Source organism: Glycine soja, chromosome 19 (genome assembly GCF_004193775.1).
Source record: "Glycine soja cultivar W05 chromosome 19, ASM419377v2, whole genome shotgun sequence".
Lineage (NCBI taxonomy): Eukaryota > Viridiplantae > Streptophyta > Magnoliopsida > Fabales > Fabaceae > Glycine > Glycine soja.
The window spans coordinates 11642953-11662794 of NC_041020.1; the positions used below are offsets into that span (position 1 = coordinate 11642953).

The 19842-nt window shown below is 34.4% G+C and overlaps 2 protein-coding genes and 1 long non-coding RNA gene across 3 annotated transcripts; 2 read left to right on the plus strand and 1 right to left on the minus strand.

Moving 5' to 3' along the window:
• The first annotated feature begins 6832 nt into the window (after positions 1 to 6832).
• LOC114398411 lies at positions 6833 to 8933 on the plus strand. Its single transcript, XR_003663595.1, has 5 exons — positions 6833 to 7292; positions 7648 to 7783; positions 7961 to 8096; positions 8316 to 8356; positions 8446 to 8933. It is a non-coding gene; the product is annotated as an uncharacterized LOC114398411 (long non-coding RNA).
• Positions 8934 to 9515: 582 nt separating this feature from the next.
• Positions 9516 to 10392, plus strand: LOC114398349. The gene has a single exon (XM_028360537.1). It carries the CDS (start codon positions 9532 to 9534, stop codon positions 10255 to 10257), a length of 726 nt encoding a protein of 241 aa, XP_028216338.1. The 5' UTR covers positions 9516 to 9531; the 3' UTR covers positions 10258 to 10392.
• A 7061-nt stretch (positions 10393 to 17453) lies between these two features.
• On the minus strand, positions 17454 to 19481 carry LOC114398231 (BTB/POZ and MATH domain-containing protein 4-like). Its single transcript, XM_028360406.1, has 4 exons — positions 19029 to 19481; positions 18298 to 18643; positions 17870 to 18149; positions 17454 to 17709 (listed from the first exon to the last, which is right to left on the minus strand). The coding sequence occupies exons 1-4, from the start codon at positions 19433 to 19435 to the stop codon at positions 17606 to 17608; spliced, it is 1137 nt and encodes a 378-aa protein (XP_028216207.1). The 5' UTR covers positions 19436 to 19481; the 3' UTR covers positions 17454 to 17605.
• Positions 19482 to 19842: the final 361 nt, after the last annotated feature.

The window sequence follows — 19842 nt, forward strand, 5'->3', positions numbered from 1 at the left end:
AATACAATTTTAAGTGAAACAAAATTTGTGTGTAAAACTGAGGGATTTGGGCTGTTTTCTAAGGAGAAGGTATGCATTCCATAATAATTATAAGTGGTACAAGAATAATGTTTCTTCCATTTTATCTATGCAAGTATTTTTTGTTTATTGCTTATCTTCAGCTCTTTACTAATACTAGTATATGCTGTTTAATTTCAAGGTATATAGTTAGAAAGAGCATAAAGAGTGCAAAAGACATAGTTCGTTTCCCTTTCCAACAGAATGCCACCATACTTTACTTATTGCACACTGTGTACAGAGGCAGAGAGAATCTCCCATTACTTACTGTGCACTATGTAAGTTTGTTTTCATCACCTTTCTTTTTCTTTTTGTTTATAAACTCTTCTATCTTTACTAACATTGTTTTTCTCCATGTTCTTCCTCTGACCTTCAACTCCTATTCTCAAAATAAAATGAAAATGCGTAATTCCCTTAAGCTGTTGGCACTCCCCTAATCCCTTCTCAATCCTCAGGTTGCCTTGAAATTGTGGAAACTCCAAGGATGTTAGATGTACCTGAATCTCAGGATTTTGACATTCCAATTTTTATTGAGATCAAATCCTTTTGGAATCTCCCGAAACAAATGAAGTGCCTAATTTGAAGGATGAGGTAAAGAATAAGTAAATGATGAAAATACTCTTTGACATTCTAACAGGCACACTATGAGTGGTTTGCAATACATTCATAATTGTCTCCACGCAAACTCGCATAAAGAAAAACCATATTGTTGTTTGATCTAGGAACTTTGAATTGGTATGAAACTTTAGATTCTAAGATAGAGGAAACTTATCCTAGTGCTAACCCTTTGTTTCATTATGTCTGTCTCAGGAAACAAATTCATGTGGAACTATATAACCAATCAGAATTATGTAAGAACCCTTGCAAATCTCCAGTTAAGTTTTATTAAATTCTATGTTTTGCTTAATAGTGCATGATTTCTTTATTTTTTTCTCTTTAGTAGCTGGCTTTGGAAAGTTGTCAGTTTGATTATTGCTTACAAGATTGGCTTATGATGGTCTTCTTTAATGATGTACCGGAAAGTTGCAAGTTGCCTACTTCAGAGTTTTCTGTGTGCAAGAAAACAAAGAGAGGAGGACATTGTAAACTTTTCACAGGTTTTTGTAGGCCAGGCACGGAAAGAATCTGCACTGCTATTTAATGAAAAGTTTGGTGACTTCTGTAAAAAAAAAAGTTTGGTGACTAATTTTCTTATGGCAGTGATGCAGAAACTTGAGTTATGTTTTCTTGTCTTACTACTCTGTTTTTTCTGTAGATGACATACTTTGTTAAAGGATGAAAAATTGTTCTTCGTAACTATCAATTCTACTTTTATCTGAGTGATGATAACAGGAAAATGTGGAATTGTAGTTGTCCAGTCGGTTTGTTTGTCAAACAATAGTGATGTACTTCTATAACATTTTTTAGGGTGATCGATGCCCTTTCAGTTAATGGATCAACTTTGTCTGATTGGAATATATGTATATAAATCTCCAATGCAACGTGGAACTTATGTTAGTCCTTTTGCTCTTTCTTAGTAATCATATTTTGTAGCAGCAGAATAATTCAAGCATGCTTAATTATGAACTTCTTATGTGATAGCCTACCAAAAAGTATATTCATCTTGATGCTATAATTTGTATCAATTAATTCCTTTTAAGTTATCCTTAACGGTATATTCTCATACCTGTACAGCCTCAGGATTTTTCTCGTTCTGGTGTGATTCACTTGAGGTATTACAGACACCAAGAAAATAAGAAAATAAGCAGGGAATGAAGGAAGACAAAAAGAAAGAGTGTATAATGGAAAAAGACAGGGACATCATGATAAAACAAAAGAAAAGTAGTCATTGATATTTAAATGAAGTTAATTTATCTGACAGACACAATATCCTTTCCCATGATGGGAGACATATTACACTCTTCCACGATAGCCTTGATGTACCCATGGACCAAACTCATTAAATCAGTGAGTTAGCCAGATTAGGCTACGAGAAAAACCACATTGAATGCTCTACTTGTTTTAAGGCTTGTGGCACATCCTGATTATTGGTTAAACCAATGGTGTACAAGCTATGACCCTTACGTACATACCTATGGTTATTATATTTGGTATCTAGACATTTAAAAATATCATGATATCGGTCCGTTAATTTCTTTCCCCTCGTTAGTCACTCAATAATTTAATTTTCCAGTAAATTATTTTGTCAATATTTTAAAAAGGAATTATTGTTCATATTTATCCTATTTGACCCAAATACGATTGTTTTAGGTGAGAGATACAAGGGATATTGAAAAAGAAAGTTAAAAAGTAAAAGAAGACTAATAACAAAAAAGTAAGAGGCTTATTTAGTAACAAATTAAAATTTTGAAAACTTCTTTAAAAGATAAATAGTTTAAAACATCTTTCTAGAAATAGTTTAAACTTCTTTGAATAGATTCTCAAGTCTACTTTAGGCCTAAATGTGCTTTTGGTCCCTGTAAATTAATGTTTTTTTGGTTCCTGTAAGTTCATTTTTCTAATTTTAGTCCTTGTTCGCTCTTTTTCAATTTTTGTTTCTGCAAGATATTGTGCTCATTTTTTGTTCCTACTGTAAGATATTTTGTTCATTTTTGAAAATGAGCAAAAAACTTATAGGAACCAAAATTGGAAAAGCATAAACTTATTATAAGGACTAAAATTAGAAAAATGAACACAATGACCAAATATCAAAAAACACAAACTTAAAAGGACCAAGAACATATTTAGGCCTCTACTTATTATATGAATTTTCCATAAGGAACAAATTTTGAGCCAAAACAACAAGAACACTTCCATTATCACTTCTTTTTATTTTTCCTGTCAACTTGTATGATTTTTCTTATTTTTTTTATTTTATCCAAATCACTTGGTTCTTCTTATATAATTTTTTTCTAGATGCCTAGAAAATTCAGTAAAAAGTTCAGCTCAAAATTCACAGTGACAAATTCCCAGTAATTTTTATAAGTTCGTATGTTCAAGCTGCCAGCACCAGCGATTTCAGACTTTGAATTTTTTAAGCATGGTATATTGATTTCCTTTGGTTTACTTTCAACTTTCCTATGTATGTTAAATTCACTAGGCCTATTTACCACAGCTTTAGGAGTTCAACATTTACTTAGGATCAAAATTTCAGCCAGCAATTCAATCACCAAAACTCAAATTCACAATAGACATAATCATAAGGAAACCTAAAAGTTCAAGAAAAGGTTCACAATCAAAGACTCTCTAAGAATTATGCATGAACATGTTAAGGACTAATTAACATGCAAGATTTGACTCAAATCAAATTATAGGCTAAAAAAATTTCATACACTCATGAACAAATGAGTTAGACAAAGAAACAAGAAAAATAAAATTCAACACAACATAAGGAATCTTATGTGACAAGTTTCATGACTAGACATGACTTTTATGACAAAATTACAATGGGTGAATATGTCATTCAAGATTTTTGAGGTTTTCTTCTACTTTAATGTTTTTGTAAGAATTTTATGGTTTAGGTTTCAGCCAAAAAAATTGACAATATAAAACTCAAAGGAACCTAAACTAAACACAATTCATGGTTCAAGAACAAGAACAAGGAATTTGAACCATAGAAAATTAAATCTAGCTTCTATAGCAAGCTTAATCGGTGGAACTTCTAAAAAATTATGTTAACAACATTCAACACAAGACACGTGATGAGATACATGGAGAGAAACGAAGAAACAACAATGGAGGAGAAAGTAAAGCTGAAAACTAATGGAGCTTTAAGGAGCACCTACTTGAAGCTCTTGTGCTCTGATACCACTTGTTGGAAGCTTACTTAAGAAGCTTCTATGGAGGCTGGATCTTTGAGCTTCAATAAGGTCCTTCAATGGTGATTTTTAGCCATGGAATTGCAGCGAAAGATAAAGGAGAAGAGGTTAGAGGAGACGTCATCCACTAGAGAATAAGCCATGAAGGAGAAGTTTCACCACCAAGAGAGTGGCTTGGATAAGAAGCTTAAAGAGGAAGCTTCAATGGAGGAAGAGAATACGAGAGAGAGAGGGGGGGGGGGGGGGAGGTGTGGGAATTGAAGGAGATTAGAGAGAGAAGTTGAACTTTGAAGTGTTTCTCACAAGTTTTTCATTTATCAAAGTTACGACAAGTGTTACCTTGAAGATGTTTTATAGGTTTTTTCAATGCCACCTAGTTAATAGGAACAAATAAAGATTCAAAACAACAAAGAAGGTTGACAAGGAAAAAAGAAAACAAGATGGAAATTACAGAAACATAGGAAGAGGATATGATGTAAGTTAACTAGATTCAATGATGGTGGGAATAGATGTGATTCGGGAACCAACCAGCGAAGGTGAGATTTTGTTTAGAATTTGTAAAACAGACAGTACAGAAGAAGGGCTTAGATTCCTCAACATTTTGAGGCCATGTAGGGTGTAAAACATATGTTCCCTTCACAATGCAAACATATCAGGATATACTCGTGAAGATGCTGATGAGTTCATTTTTTGTAGCTACAATGGACACAACTGGGTATCTTCCAAGGTAGAATGGTTTCATGAGTAAAGAACACTCCAAAGTGAATCTGAAGTTATTCCTTTCTTGAATATTGCTCAACTCGAACATATGTGAAAAATTATGAACATATTTTCGAGTTGATAGACATAAAAGACACTGAAGTTTCGAAAGTGTCAAGAATAAAGCAATTTGGTAGGGAACTTTGCTGAATCATTTTAGAATTTTATAAGGCTCAATGAAACACATAGTAAGTTTGCAAGACTTGAGGGCCCTACCAACTTCAGTCCATGCCCAAAAACAAATAATAACCCATTTGAATATTATGCAAAATGTACCAATATCAAGATTATCAATCCTAGGAATCATGTTGTCAACACATCAAAATAAATGGATTTAGTATGTTTTTAATACATTAATTAATCAATTTAATTTGAAATTTGTGATATATGTACATTTATATGGTATTCAAACACAGAAAATATTTTTAATTCAAATTATAATAACATATTTCTTTTTTTTTGTTATACATAACAGTGAATGCTAAATACACTCAAGAATTAATTCATATCAATTTTTGATATTATTTAATGTCTTAAATATATTTTTTATCCCTAATAAATTATTTCTTTGAATTGATTTCCTAATAAAATAATAATTTTATTTTTGGTCCTTGATAATTTGTTTTACCATTTTTAAATTAGCAAATTTTTTGTTTGCTCCCTGCTAAATTACTGAATTTTTTAGTCTTAACTAAGAAAACTGAAAAAAAAATTACAAGGAAATAAACACAAAATTTGCTAATTTATCAGGGACTATAAAAAGTTCTAAGGACAAAATTAAAATTTTTGTTTAATTAAGGACTCAACGAAAAAGAAAAGTTTATTAAAGAGCAAACACAAAAATTAGATATTTATTAGGAATCAAAAATAAATTTATAGCTTTTTATTTAATTGAAAAATACAATATACTTTTAGAAAATCATTAAATAGAATACTATATCTCAAATTAAGAACTGATAATTTAAACACATTAAATAAATGGAGTACATTACATGGGTGAGTTTAGTTGTTTGTTTTCTCTAGATCTCAACCCAATTTCAAATTGAAAGAACATACATCGAATAAAAAGTGGGTCATGTACCTATAATGACATTCCATTGGCTAGTTCGAAAAGACGAGGATTGCCAAAAAAAAATTATTCTGAGTTGTTGATAACATCAAATCAAACGATTTATATTTCTTTGTGCTAGTCCCGTTGGATCGCCGTGTAGGTTTCTAATGCTTTATAATGCACACCTTCCATCTACATCTTAGTATCACTCTATCACCTGCAATATTCCTACCACATGAAATCTACACTATAAAGTGCATCATCTCCTCTTGTTCTCACCAAATAGGTTATTAGACCCAGAGGTCTAAGACTGAATTTGTCCACACTTTATAATTATTTTTTATCGTGTTTGTATCTTTTAGTGTATGCTAGATCCATGAGCCAAGGAACAAAACCCCATTCATGGACCTCCATTGCAGATCTACTCAGATGGAATTCGTTGACCATGTCTCATATTTCTTTGCCCTCTCTTTTATGCTTTGCCGTATCGTTTGTTCTAACCATGGCCAATAAACATCTTCAACGACCATGATTTCTTTGATTAACTATATAAGGTAAAATTTCTACCTCTTTTGTTATTGTAAATTAACTCATTTATTAATAACAATTACATGATTAATTTGTATCGTCACTAAAAGACATGGTGAATACCCACACTAATCGATTTGATGTAGATCTAGTCATCTCTTTGCTAAATAGTTGGGGGAAGAATCCATACGTATTAGATATTTTGAGAAACTTATCAAGATAGAATTAGATTTAGGTAGACAATATATTGTTGGTAAATGTAGTTGGGGGAAGAATCCATACGTATTAGATATTTTGAGAAACTTATCAAGATAGAATTAGATTTAGGTAGACAATATATTGTTGGTAAATGAGAATAAATTTTTTACCAAGGTACAAAATGTGTCACAAAATTTCCAAATCATCTAATACTTTACAAAGTAACCATCATTGTTATAGTACCCATGATTTCTTTCAAGCTGCTCACCATAATTATTGTTGGTACCAAGAAATGGTTTATCCAAGTGGTACTAGACACGAATCCCTTAAGCATGTAGTAAAGGGTTTGAATCCTGACGAATGCATATATGGAGAAAATCTTGTTGAGAGGGAGATCCCACTTATGAGTGCCAACAGGTCCCTTGGAGGATAATAAAATCCCCTTGGCCGGAAGCAGATATACTTATTTGCAATCGTATGCAACAACAACAATTATTGTTGAGAAGTCTTACAGTCATTGCGAATAGCCAATTAGCCGCCAACAAAATGATGTTATTTTAAGAGTTTATTCTTCTGTGAAATCATTTTAAGATTTGTGATATATGCTATTGTTTTGCCATTATTTTCATTTCATTTTTACCTTCTGCAGACAAGATTTTGCAAGAAATTGATGCTGTATCCTACAGAGTGCTTGGCTAACTTCTTTTTGGCACTATCAGAACATTCTATAAAAAGGTTGAATATGTGCTTGAAGATTGTAATGAGGTTCTCGTCAAAATCAACAAATTTGTCATCAACAAGGAAGGCTTAGTATGTGTGGAAACGTTGTGTATGCCTGTTACTAAACCAGAAAGATTTGAGTTGGATGCTTTTGAGTTAGATGAACCTGAAGATGCTGGCAGGTATGCTTTTATTAGGTTAGACTTTAGAAGCTTAATGATTATGTAATTTTCTTCATACTGCGTCTCTGGAAGAAATTATGCTTAGAGACAAAGATATTAGAATTGTTTCACTATTTTACTTTTATAGTAAATGTAATCTTATTCTATTGTTTGAGTAATACACTTTTAAGTGAAACAAAATTTGTGTGTAAAACTGAGGGATTTGGGCTCTTTTCTAAGGAGAAAGTATGCATTCCATAATAATTATAAGTGGTACAAGAATAATGTTTCTTCCATTTTATCTATGCAAGTATTTTTTGTTTATTGTTTATCTTCAGCTCTTTACTAATACTAGTATATGCTGTTTAATTTCAAGGTATATAGTTAGAAAGAGCATAAAGAGTGCAAAAGACATAGTTCGTTTCCCTTTCCAACAGGATGCCACCATACTTTACTTATTGCACACTGTGTACAGAGGCAGAGAGAATCTCCCATTACTTACTGTGCACTATGTAAGTTTGATTGGATCACCTTTCTTTTTCTTTTTGTGTATGAGCTCTTCTATCTTTACTAACATTGTTTTTCTCCATGTTCTTCCTCTGACCTTCAACTCCTATTCTCAAAATAAAATGAAAATGCGTAATTCCCTTAAGCTGTTGGCACTCCCCTAATCCCTTCTCAATCCTCAGGTTGCCTTGAAATTGTGGAAACTCCAAGGATGTTAGATGTACCTGAATCTCAGGATTTTGACATTCCAATTTTTATTGAGATAAAATCCTTTTGGAATCTCCCGAAACAAATGAAGTGCCTCATTTGATGGATGAGGTAAAGAATAAGTAAATGATGAAAATACTCTTTGACATTCTAACAGGCACACTATGAGTGGTTTGCAATACATTCATAATTGTCTCCACGCAAACTCGCATAAAGAAAAACCATATTGTTGTTTGATCTAGGAACTTTGAATTGGTATGAAACTTTAGATTCTAAGATAGGGGAAACTTATCCTAGTACTAACCCTTTGTTTCATTATGTCTGTCTCAGGAAACAAATTCATGTGGAACTATATAACCAATCAGAATTATGTAAGAACCCTTGCAAATCTCCAGTTAAGTTTTATTAAATTCTATGTTTTGCTTAATAGTGCATGATTTCTTTATTTTTTTCTCTTTAGTAGCTGGCTTTGGAAAGTTGTCAGTTTGATTATTGCTTACAAGATTGGCTTATGATGGTCTTCTTTAATGATGTACCGGAAAGTTGCAAGTTGCCTACTTCAGAGTTTTCTGTGTGCAAGAAAACAAAGAGAGGAGGACATTGTAAACTTTTCACAAGTTTTTGTAGGCCAGGCACGGAAAGAATCTGCACTGCTATTTAATGAAAAGTTTGGTGACTTCTGTAAAAAAAAAAGTTTGGTGACTAATTTTCTTAAGGCAGTGATGCAGAAACTTGAGTTATGTTTTCTTGTCTTACTACTCCGCTTTTTCTGTAGATGACATACTTTGTTAAAGGATGAAAAATTGTTCTTCGTAACTATCAATTCTACTTTTATCTGAGTGATGATAACAGGAAAATGTGGAATTGTAGTTGTCCAGTCGGTTTGTTTGTCAAACAATAGTGATGTACTTCTATAACTTTTTTTAGGGTGATCGATGCCCTTTCAGTTAATGGATAAACTTTGTCTGATTGGAATATAAGTATATCAATCTCCAATGCAACGTGGAACTTATGTTAGTCCTTTTGCTCTTTCTTAGCAATCATATTTTGTAGCAGCAGAATAATTCAAGCATGCTTAATTATGAACTTCTTATGCGATAGCCTACCAAAAAGTATATTCATCTTGATGCTATAATTTGTTGTTGAAATATAAACTTGATTTGGGCCCAAATTAATTATTTGGTTCCTTGGACTTAGTTATTTTGGGCTTAAGTAATTATGGGTCATGTTTCTAGAGAATTCTTGTAGTGTTTGGAGTGTCTAGATATTTCTTATAGTTTTAATATTCTCTAGAATACTCTTTGGATCTCTAGAGTTGAGAACTCTCTAGAATTAGTGTGTCTAGAGTTCTCCTTAGAGTAGTATAAATAGTGATGTAATCCTACACATTTGCATCAAGCAAAAATACAAAGTTCTCTCCTCCATAAAGAATTCTCCTTCCTATCAAGTTTCTATTCAAAGTCTCCAATATTCCTAAACACTTTTCCTAAACATAAAAAGCCTTATTTCCAACAAATTGGTATCAGAGCTTCAAGATCCTCAAGAGATGGCGAATGGAGGTTTTCCTTTCCAAATGCCGATGCTCACAAAGAACAACTATGATAATTGGAGTATCAAGATGAAGGCGCTACTAGGAGCTCAAGATGTGTGGGATATCATAGAGAATGGCTTCGAGGAGCAAGATGAAGCCTCGCTAAGCCAAGGTGTAAAGGAGACGTTGAAGGAGTCAAGAAAGAGAGACAAGAAAGCTCTCTTTCTCATTTATCAATCGGTGGATGAAGATACATTTGAGAAGATATCCAACGCAACGACGGCCAAAGAAGCATGGGATAAGCTTCAAACTTGCAACAAAGGAGTTGAGCAGGTAAAAATGATTCGTCTTCAAACTCTTAGAGGTGACTTTGAGCGTTTGTTTATGGAGGAGTCCGAGTCAATTTCTGATTATTTTTCTCGAGTATTGGCCGTAGTCAATCAACTTAAAAGAAATGGTGAAGATGTTGATGAGGTGAAGGTCATGGAAAAAATACTTCGAACTTTAAATCCAAGTTTTGACTTCATTGTAACCAACATTGAAGAAAACAAGGATTTAAAGACCATGACTATTGAGCAACTCATGGGTTCCTTACAAGCATACGAAGAAAAAAAAAAGAGAAAAATTAAACAAAAGGAGGCTACGGAGCAACTACTACAACTCAACGTAAAGGAAGCAAACTATGCAAATTACAAGAGCCAAAGAGGACGAGGTCGCGGCCAAGATCGTGGACGTGGATGAGGACATGGAGGAGAAGGAAGAGGTGGTTACAACAACCACTCCAACAAATTCAACAATGGAGAAAGAAGTTGGAATCCACAAGTAACAAGAGGTCGTGGAAGAGGAAATTCATGGTTGAGGTATGACAAATCACAAATCAAGTGTTTCAATTGCAACAAGATTTGTCACTATGCATCCGAGTGTAGATTCTCGAAGAAGGTTGAAGAGAAAGCTAACTTTGTAGAAGAAAAAGGCGGAGAAGAAGAAACTTTGCTACTCGCGTGCCAAAACAAATTTGAAGAGAAAAGAAACAAGTGGTACCTCGACACCGGTGCAAGCAACCACATGTGCGGCGATAAAAGCATGTTCGTGGAGATCAATGAAGCGACAACTGGCAATGTCTCATTTGGAGACGACTCAAAGATACCAGTCAAAGGCAAAGGTAAAATTCTCATACGTTTGAAGAATGGGAGTCATCAATTCATATCCAATGTCTACTATGTGCCTAACATGAAGAATAATATTTTGAGCTTGGGACAATTATTAGAGAAAGGCTATGACATCCATTTGAAAGAACATAGTCTTTTCTTAAGAGATTGTAGACATAACTTGATTGCTAAGGTGCCTATGTCAAAGAATAGAATGTTCCTCTTGAACATTCAAAATGATGTGGCAAAGTGTCTCAAGGCTTGCTATACCGACTCTTCGTGGCTATGGCATCTACGGTTCGGGCACCTCAACTTCGACAGTCTAGAATGTTTAGCGAAGAAGGAGATGGTGAGAGGCTTGCCTAGCATCAACCACCCAGACCAACTTTGCGAAGGATGTCTAATTGGGAAGCAATTTGGTAAAAGTTTTCCAAAGGAATCAACAACAAGAGCAACAAAGCCGCTAGAGCTCATACACACCGATGTCTGTGGACCAATCAAACCCAACTCATTTGGTAAGAATAAGTACTTTCTCCTATTTATTGATGATTATTCCAGAAAAACCTGGGTTTATTTCTTGAAGGAGAAATCAGAAGTGTTTGAAAACTTTAAGAAGTTCAAAGCCCTCGTGGAGAAAGAAAGTGGTCTTTCCATCAAGGCCATGAGATCTGATCGAGGAGGAGAGTTCACTTCAAATAAGTTCAACAAATATTGTGAAGACCATGGAATTCGTCGCCCACTGACAGTGCCAAGATCGCCACAACAAAATGGAGTAGCAGAGAGAAAGAACCGGACCATACTTAACATGGTGCGAAGCATGCTCAAGAGCAAGAAGATGCCGAAGGAGTTTTGGGCTGAAGCAGTGGCATGTGCAGTTTACCTAACAAACCGTTCCCCAACAAGAAACGTGCATGAGAAGACACCACAAGAAGCATGGAGTGGAAGGAAGCCCGGGATCTCTCACCTCAAAGTGTTTGGAAGCATTGCCTATACCCATGTTCCAGACGAAAAGAGGACAAAGCTTGATGATAAAAGTGAGAAGTACGTGTTTATGGGTTACGACTCAAGATCCAAGGGGTACAAGCTCTATAATCCAAATAGTAGAAAGATCGTCATAAGTCGCGACGTGGAGTTCGACGAAGAAGATTGTTGGGATTGGAGTGTTCAAGAAGATAAGTATGATTTTCTTCCTTATTTTGAAGAAGATGATGAAATTGAACAACCAATCATAGAGGAACATATTACACCACCTGCCTCACCGACACCAAGGCTGGATGAAACAAGTTCAAGTGAGAGGACACCGCGACTAAGGAGCATTGAAGAGATTTATGAGGTAACCAAAAACCTAAACGACATTAACCTCTTTTGTCTTTTTGGTGATTGTGAGCCTCTAAGCTATCAAGAAGCGGCGAAAAACATAAAGTGGAAAGACGCCATGGACGAAGAAATCAAGTCAATCACGAAGAATGATACGTGGGAACTTACTACACTTCCACTAGGACACAAAGCAATCGGAGTAAGATGGGTGTACAAGGAAAAGAAGAATGCTAAAGGAGAAGTAGAGAGATACAAAGCAAGATTGGTGGCTAAAGGCTATAGTCAAAGACAAGGAATTGACTATGATGAGGTATTTGCTCCTGTTGCTCGTCTTGAAACTATTAGACTGATCATTTCTTTGGCAGCCCAAAATAAATGGAAGATCTATCAAATGGATGTGAAGTCAGCCTTCTTGAATGGTTTTCTCGAAGAAGAAGTCTATATTGAGCAACCACTGGGCTATGAAGTAAAAGGGCAAGGAGAAAAAGTCTTGAAGTTGAAGAAGGCGTTGTACGGTCTCAAGCAAGCACCGAGATCTTGGAATGTTCGAATCGACAAGTACTTTCAAGACAAGAACTTCATCAAGTGTCCATATGAGCATGCACTCTATATCAAAGCGCAAAGTGGATATATTTTGATTGTGTGTTTGTATATAGATGACTTGATCTTTACAGGGAACAATCCAAGCATGTTCGAAGAGTTCAAGAAAGATATGTCAAATGAATTTGAGATGACGGATATGGGGCTCATGGCATATTATCTCGGCATCGAAGTAAAACAAGAAGACAAAGGAATTTTCATCACCCAAGAAGGCTATGCCAAAGAAGTCCTTAAGAAGTTCAAGATGGATGACGCCAATCCAGTTGGTACCCCGATGGAATGTGGCAGCAAGTTGAGCAAGCATGAAAAAGGAGAGAATGTGGATCCAACTCTTTACAAAAGTTTGGTTGGAAGTTTACGTTACTTGACATGTACAAGGCCGGATATTCTCTATGCTGTAGGAGTAGTAAGTCGCTACATGGAAGCTCCAACCACAACTCACTTCAAGGCGGCAAAGAGAATCCTTCGATACATCAAAGGTACAACAAACTTTGGCTTGCACTATTACTCTTCTGACAATTATAACATTGTTGGCTATAGTGATAGCGATTGGAGTGGAGACTTGGATGATAGAAAGAGCACTACTGGTTTTGTGTTCTTTATGGGAGATACTACTTTCACTTGGATGTCAAAGAAGCAACAAATAGTCACACTATCAACTTGTGAAGCCGAGTATGTCGCTGCCACATCATGCGTTTGTCATGCAATTTGGCTAAGAAACTTGTTGAAAGAGTTAAAAATGCCACAAGAAGAACCTATGGAAATATGTGTTGACAATAAATCAGCACTCGCTTTGGCAAAGAATCCAATCTTTCATGAAAGAAGTAAGCACATCGACACCTGTTACCACTTCATAAGAGAATGCATTGAGAAGAAGGAGGTAAAGTTGAAGTATGTGATGTCTCAAGATCAAGCTGCCGACATTTTCACAAAGCCACTTAAGTTGGAAACTTTCGTGAAGCTAAGGAGTATGCTTGGAGTCACAAATCAAGTTTAAGGGGGGATGTTGAAATATAAACTTGATTTGGGCCCAAATTAATTATTTGGTTCCTTGGACTTAGTTATTTTGGGCTTAAGTAATTATGGGTCATGTTTCTAGAGAATTCTTGTAGTGTTTGGAGTGTCTAGATATTTCTTATAGTTGTAATATTCTCTAGAATACTCTTTGGATCTCTAGAGTTGAGAACTCTCTAGAATTAGTCTGTCTAGAGTTCTCCTTAGAGTAGTATAAATAGAGATGTAATCCTACACATTTGCATCAAGCAAAAATACAAAGTTCTCTCCTCCATAAAGAATTCTCCTTCCTATCAAGTTTCTATTCAAAGTCTCCAATATTCCTAAACACTTTTCCTAAACATAAAAAGCCTTATTTCCAACATTTGTATCAATTAATTTCTTTTAAGTTATCCTTAACTGTATATTCTCATACCTGTACAGCCTCAGGATTTTTCTCGTTTCGGTGTGATTCACATGAGGTATTATAGACATCAAGAAAATAAGAAAATAAACAGGGAATGAAGGAAGACAAAAAGAAAGAGTGTATAATGGAAAAAGACAGGGACATCATGATAAAACAAAAAAAAAGTAGTTGTTGATATTTAAATGAAGTTAATTTATCTGACAGACACAATATCCTTTCCCATGATGGGAGACATATTACACTCTTCCACGATAGCCTTGATGTACCCATGGACCAAACTCATTAAATCTGTGAGTTAGCCAGATTAGGCTTGGAAAAAAACCACATTGAATGCTCTACTTGTTTTAAGGCTTGTGGCACATACTGATTATTGGTTAAACCAATGGTGTACAAGCTATGACCCTTACGTACATACCTATGGTTATTATATTTGGTATTTAGACATTTAAAAATATCATGATATCGGTCCTTTAATTTCTTTCCCCTCGTTAGTCACTCAATAATTTAATTTTCTAGTAAATTATTTTGTCAATATTTTAAAAAGGAATTCTTGTTCATATTTATCCTATTTGACTCAAATACGATTGTTTTAGGTGAGAGATACAAGGGATATTGAAAAAGAAAGTTAAAAAGTAAAAGAAGACTAATAACAAAAAAGTAAGAGGCTTATTTAGTAACAAATTAAAATTTTGAAAACTTCTTTAAAAGATAAATAGTTTAAAACATCTTTCTAGAAATAGTTTAAACTTCTTTGAATAGATTCTCAAGTCTACTTTAGGCCTAAATGTGCTTTTGGTCCCTGTAAATTAATGTTTTTTTGGTTCCTGTAAGTTCATTTTTCTAATTTTAGTCCTTGTTCGCTCTTTTCAATTTTTGTTTCTGTAAGATATTGTGCTCATTTTTTGTTCCTACTGTAAGATATTTTGTTCATTTTTGAAAAACATAAACTTACAAGGATTAAAAATGAGCAAAAAACTTATAGGAACCAAAATTTGAAAAGCATAAACTTATTATAAGGACTAAAATTAGAAAAATGAACACAATGACCAAATATCAAAAAACACAAACTTAAAAGGACCAAGAACATATTTAGGCCTCTACTTATTATATGAATTTTCCATAAGGAACAAATTTTGAGCCAAAACAACAAGCACACTTCCATTCTCGCTTCTTTTTATTTTTCCTGTCAACTTGTATGATTTTTCTTATTTTTTAATTTTATCCAAATCACTTGGTTCTTTTTATATAATTTTTGTCTAGATGCCAAGAAAATTCAGTAAAAAGTTTAGCTCAAAATTCACAGGGACAAATTCCCAGTAATTTTTATAAGTCTGTATGTTCAAGCTGCCAGCACCAGCGATTTCAGACTTTGAATTTTTTAAGCATGATATATTGATTTCCTTTGGTTTACTTTCAACTTTCCTATGTATGTTAAATTCACTAAGCCTATTTACGACAACTTTAGGAGTTCAACATTCACTTAGGAGAAAGTAAAGCTGAAAATTAGTGGAGGTTTAAGGAGCACCTACTTGAAGCTCTTGTGCTCTGATACCACTTGTTGGAAGCTTGCTTATGAAGCTTCTATGGAGGCTGGATCTTTGAGCTTCAATAAGGTCCTTCAATGGTGATTTTTAGCCATGGAATTGCAGCGAAAGATAAAGGAGAAGAGGTTAGAGGAGACGTCATCCACTAGAGAATAAGTCATGGAAGGAGAAGCTTCACCACCAAGAGAGTGGCTTGGATAAGAAGCTTAAAGAGGAAGCTTCAATGGAGGAAGAGAATACCAGAGAGAGAGGGGGAGGGGGGGGGGGGGGGCGAGGTGTGGGAATTGAAGGAGATTAGAGAGAGAAGTTGAACTTTGAAGTGTTTCTCACAAGTTTTTCATTCATCAAAGTTACGACAAGTGTTACTTTGAAGATGTTATATAGGTTTTTTCAATGCCACCTGGTTAATAGGAACAAATAAAGATTCAAAACAACAAAGAAGGTTGACAAGGAAAAAAGAAAACAAGATGGAAATTACAAAAACATAGGAAGAGGATATGATGTAAGTTAACAAGATTCAATGATGGTGGGAATAGATGTGATTTGGGAACCTACCAGCCAAGGTGAGATTTTGTTTAGAATTTGTAAAACAGACAGTACAGAAGAAGGGCTTAGATTCCTCAACATTTTGAGGCCATGTAGGTTGTAAAACATATGTTCCCTTCACAATGCAAACATATCAGGATATACTCGTGAAGATGCTGATGAGTTCATTTTTTGTAGCTACAATGGACACAACTGGGTATCTTCCAAGGTAGAATGGTTTCATGAGTAAAAAACACTCCAAAGTGAATCTGAAGTTATTCCTTTCTTGAAAGCATCAATAAGTGACAGTTTTTTCAATCTTGAAATCAGATTTTACCTTTTATTTTAATTTTGTATTTTTTAAACTTTTAGATAACAAATAATTACGAAAACAATCTTAGTATTGTACACCAAAATATTTAGGAAAAAAATTTATTTATTTTAAAATGTAAATTAATTATTTCAGGGTATTAAAGAAATTTTATACATTTAATTAAAATAAAATCTCAATTTTCTCTCCTCCATAATTCATGTATCCTATTTCTCTCTCCTTAGTGATCACATTCTCGGTTCCCGTATATCCTTTCTCTCTTCTCTGTATCTCATCAGCTCACAGATTGATGCCGCACTGGGCATTGTGAGTCACAACGATGACTTTCAATGCGGTGTTGGACCGAAATTCAGAGTCTCTTTGGTGGAGCACGCTGTTGCAGCGTGAAAATTTGGTGAAGAGAGGATGGAGGGCATATCCAATGTGCAGTGGGAAAGGATATGAAAAAAAAAAAAACTAAGAGGGGGTAGAAGTTTCTGACTGTTCAGAGTTGGAAACTGCACAAACTGAGCAATGCCGGTGTGACGAAAAATGGTTATGACCAGCGATTGTACCCGCTGGTTGCGGTGGTAAAACCTGTGGGTGAGAGTAGAGAGAGAGTGCAAGTAAAGCAGAGTAGAAAAATAGATAGATGAAAGAAGCAAGAATACTTATGGTGAGTGCAAAATTTTGCTGCTGAATTGCAAAGATAATCACGAACTGATGGTGGATGGAGCTTGAATAGTTTACTAGGTGAGGGAGACAAAGAAATTTGGAAATTTTGGATGAAACTTGAAGATGTGGTAACATACGAGAGAGAAAGATACCTTTGGCCTAATTATAGAGAAAGTGTGTGAAATGTATTTCCAAAAGAAAGGACAAAGGGTTGAGAATCTCTATCACATGCATGCTGATTTGTAATAGTGAGCCACAAATTCATTAACATGAATTTTAAATGTAACACAGGGAAAAAAAAACTAAGAAAATACTCTTTATAATCACATACCACATTTTAATTTAGACATATAAAATAGAGACATTATAGAAGAATGTAATTTCAATTCATTTATAAAGTAACATAATATAATATATAAAAAGATTACTGCAAAACTATATATATAATCTTCTTTTATATTTTTCTGGTCTCTTCCAACCTTGGATCTTAGGTCGTCACTCCTCTAAACTAGACCTTGGATTAAGAACATACAATTTAGTATTTTCCCTCTCAACTAAATTCTTTCTCGCATCCTACTCCAGTCTTTAGCAGTTCTGATTGCAGTAATGGGCAATTTTTCTTAAGATACTCAAAACCATCAGAATGCATCACGGCTGCAATAGACATAATAATGAAAGAAATGATATGAGAATCAACTATCAACTAACAAATAATGTAGACACCAAAATGATGAAAATATATTACAAGCTAAGAAGTAATCGGCTATGAACTCAAATGTAGAGTTGGGTTTGAAAGTTAAGCATGGAAACTCACCATCAAAGTTTTCAGCAGAAACTTTTTGACAGATGGACTTCAAGTGGGTAGCACAATAACGATCAGCAAGAGCAAAAATATAGGCAACAGAATCTACAGATATTTCTTTACAAAGTATAGATTCACACATCAACATTAGTCTTGGCAAACCATACTTTTCTCCAGCAGCTAACAACTTTGCTATAAATGATTCAGACAACGAAGGAAAGAATGACGAATCCAACATAAAGAGCTCTTCATCTTCCAAAAGAGTGTCTCTATAAACAAAATGAAGTAAAGCCTGCTCAACATAGAACACGATTAAAATTAGATAGCCAACCAAACGATAGGCCAGATTTTAACTGAATTAAATAGCATATATCTTGTGTGGAACAAAAAACAGCTACAAAGGTATAGAGAAAAAGAGGAACTTTTAATTAATGTGACACCTTGAAAACCTTAGGTTCCATGTCAATAACAACTATCTCCTGATCATCCTTCTTCATCGCATTAAAAAATTGTGTTTCAAACATGGTTGATCGAGCTGCCAAAACAAGCTTATGAGCATGAAACCTTTCTCCACCAACCGAGAAAGTAACATCAAATGATTCCTCATCCTCTAACAACATCCCAAAATGTTCACCAATATCAGATTCAGGAACCTGTATTGTGTTTAACTGAGAAGAATCTATGGACGACACTAAAACCGCAATAGTGCAATTTATCTTCAAGCAGTCATCCTTGAGAAAATTTGACGTCTCAAGGTGTCTCCGTTTGAAAAACCGCGTATAGCCCCTATTACAGAACAAGTGCATCATTGATCACTACGTAATGTACACCACAAAAAATGGATACAAGAGCTAATAAATCATGATGATATCCAAATCATATCACCAAAATCACAAGGTTCTCTAGTTCCTTTGAAAATTTAATTTTTATGTCTTATATTCTAATAAAAGAGCTATCTCTTTAACCCCTGACAATAGTGAAAAAAGATTAAAAGAAAAATCAATAACACTTTGCTTTATTTTAAAGACTATATTGTTTACATAAATGTTGGACATACGAATATAATAAGTTTGTATAGAGACTAAAACTAAATTTTAAAATATTAAAAAACTAAGATACATTTCAATATTTATTTTCTAAAAATAAAAATAAAGAAAACACTAACACTAACCACATGCTGCCATGGTTTATGAGAGTGTAAGGCCCAATCGTGAGGGAGTGACTGAAGTGGCTATGAACCTTGTGCTCTCCTTTCTTGCATAGGTCGAGCAACGTGAGATCGAACAACGCACGAACGTTGGTGCTCTTGGAATGGAGTGCAACAAAGACAGAGACATAAGCGGCATTATCTTTGGGGTCCCTACCATCAGGGAAAAAGTATATGGCCCATTGGAACCCTCCCACTATGAAAGTCTCACTCACGATGTATTTCCCAATGCCCATTCCTTTCGTTAGTGAGTAACCCTTGATCACAAACTCGTGGAAACCACTCATTGTCTCTGTCACCGATTTTGAACTCGTTTGGGACCCTAGAACACTCCTACTCACCATTGCTGGGTTGCACATCGCACGCGACATTTTCTAAGGAAGTAAATTTTTCTCGAAAAGTAAAGGAACACGGATTTGCATTGAATCAGATCGTATGTTTTTGGCTTCAATCCAAATAAGTTATGGATTTCATTAAATTTTACATTAAATAAATAATAAATGGCAAGTGAATAAAAGAACGATGGCATTTAATGATTTAAAGATTTTTCTTTTATACTTTAATCTGATCTTTATTCTTGAAGCTTTTGTGCGCATGAGACAACCAGGTTTTCATCTCAAATATCATCAATGACTTACACATTATAAAAAAAATTTGTGGTTTACTGTCTTTTTAGTCTCTAAACTTTTTAGGATTTCTATTTGTAATACCTGTACTTTTTCTTACTAGTCAATGTTCCTTAATTTTTTATTAGGGACTAGAATAAAAAATCCTAAAA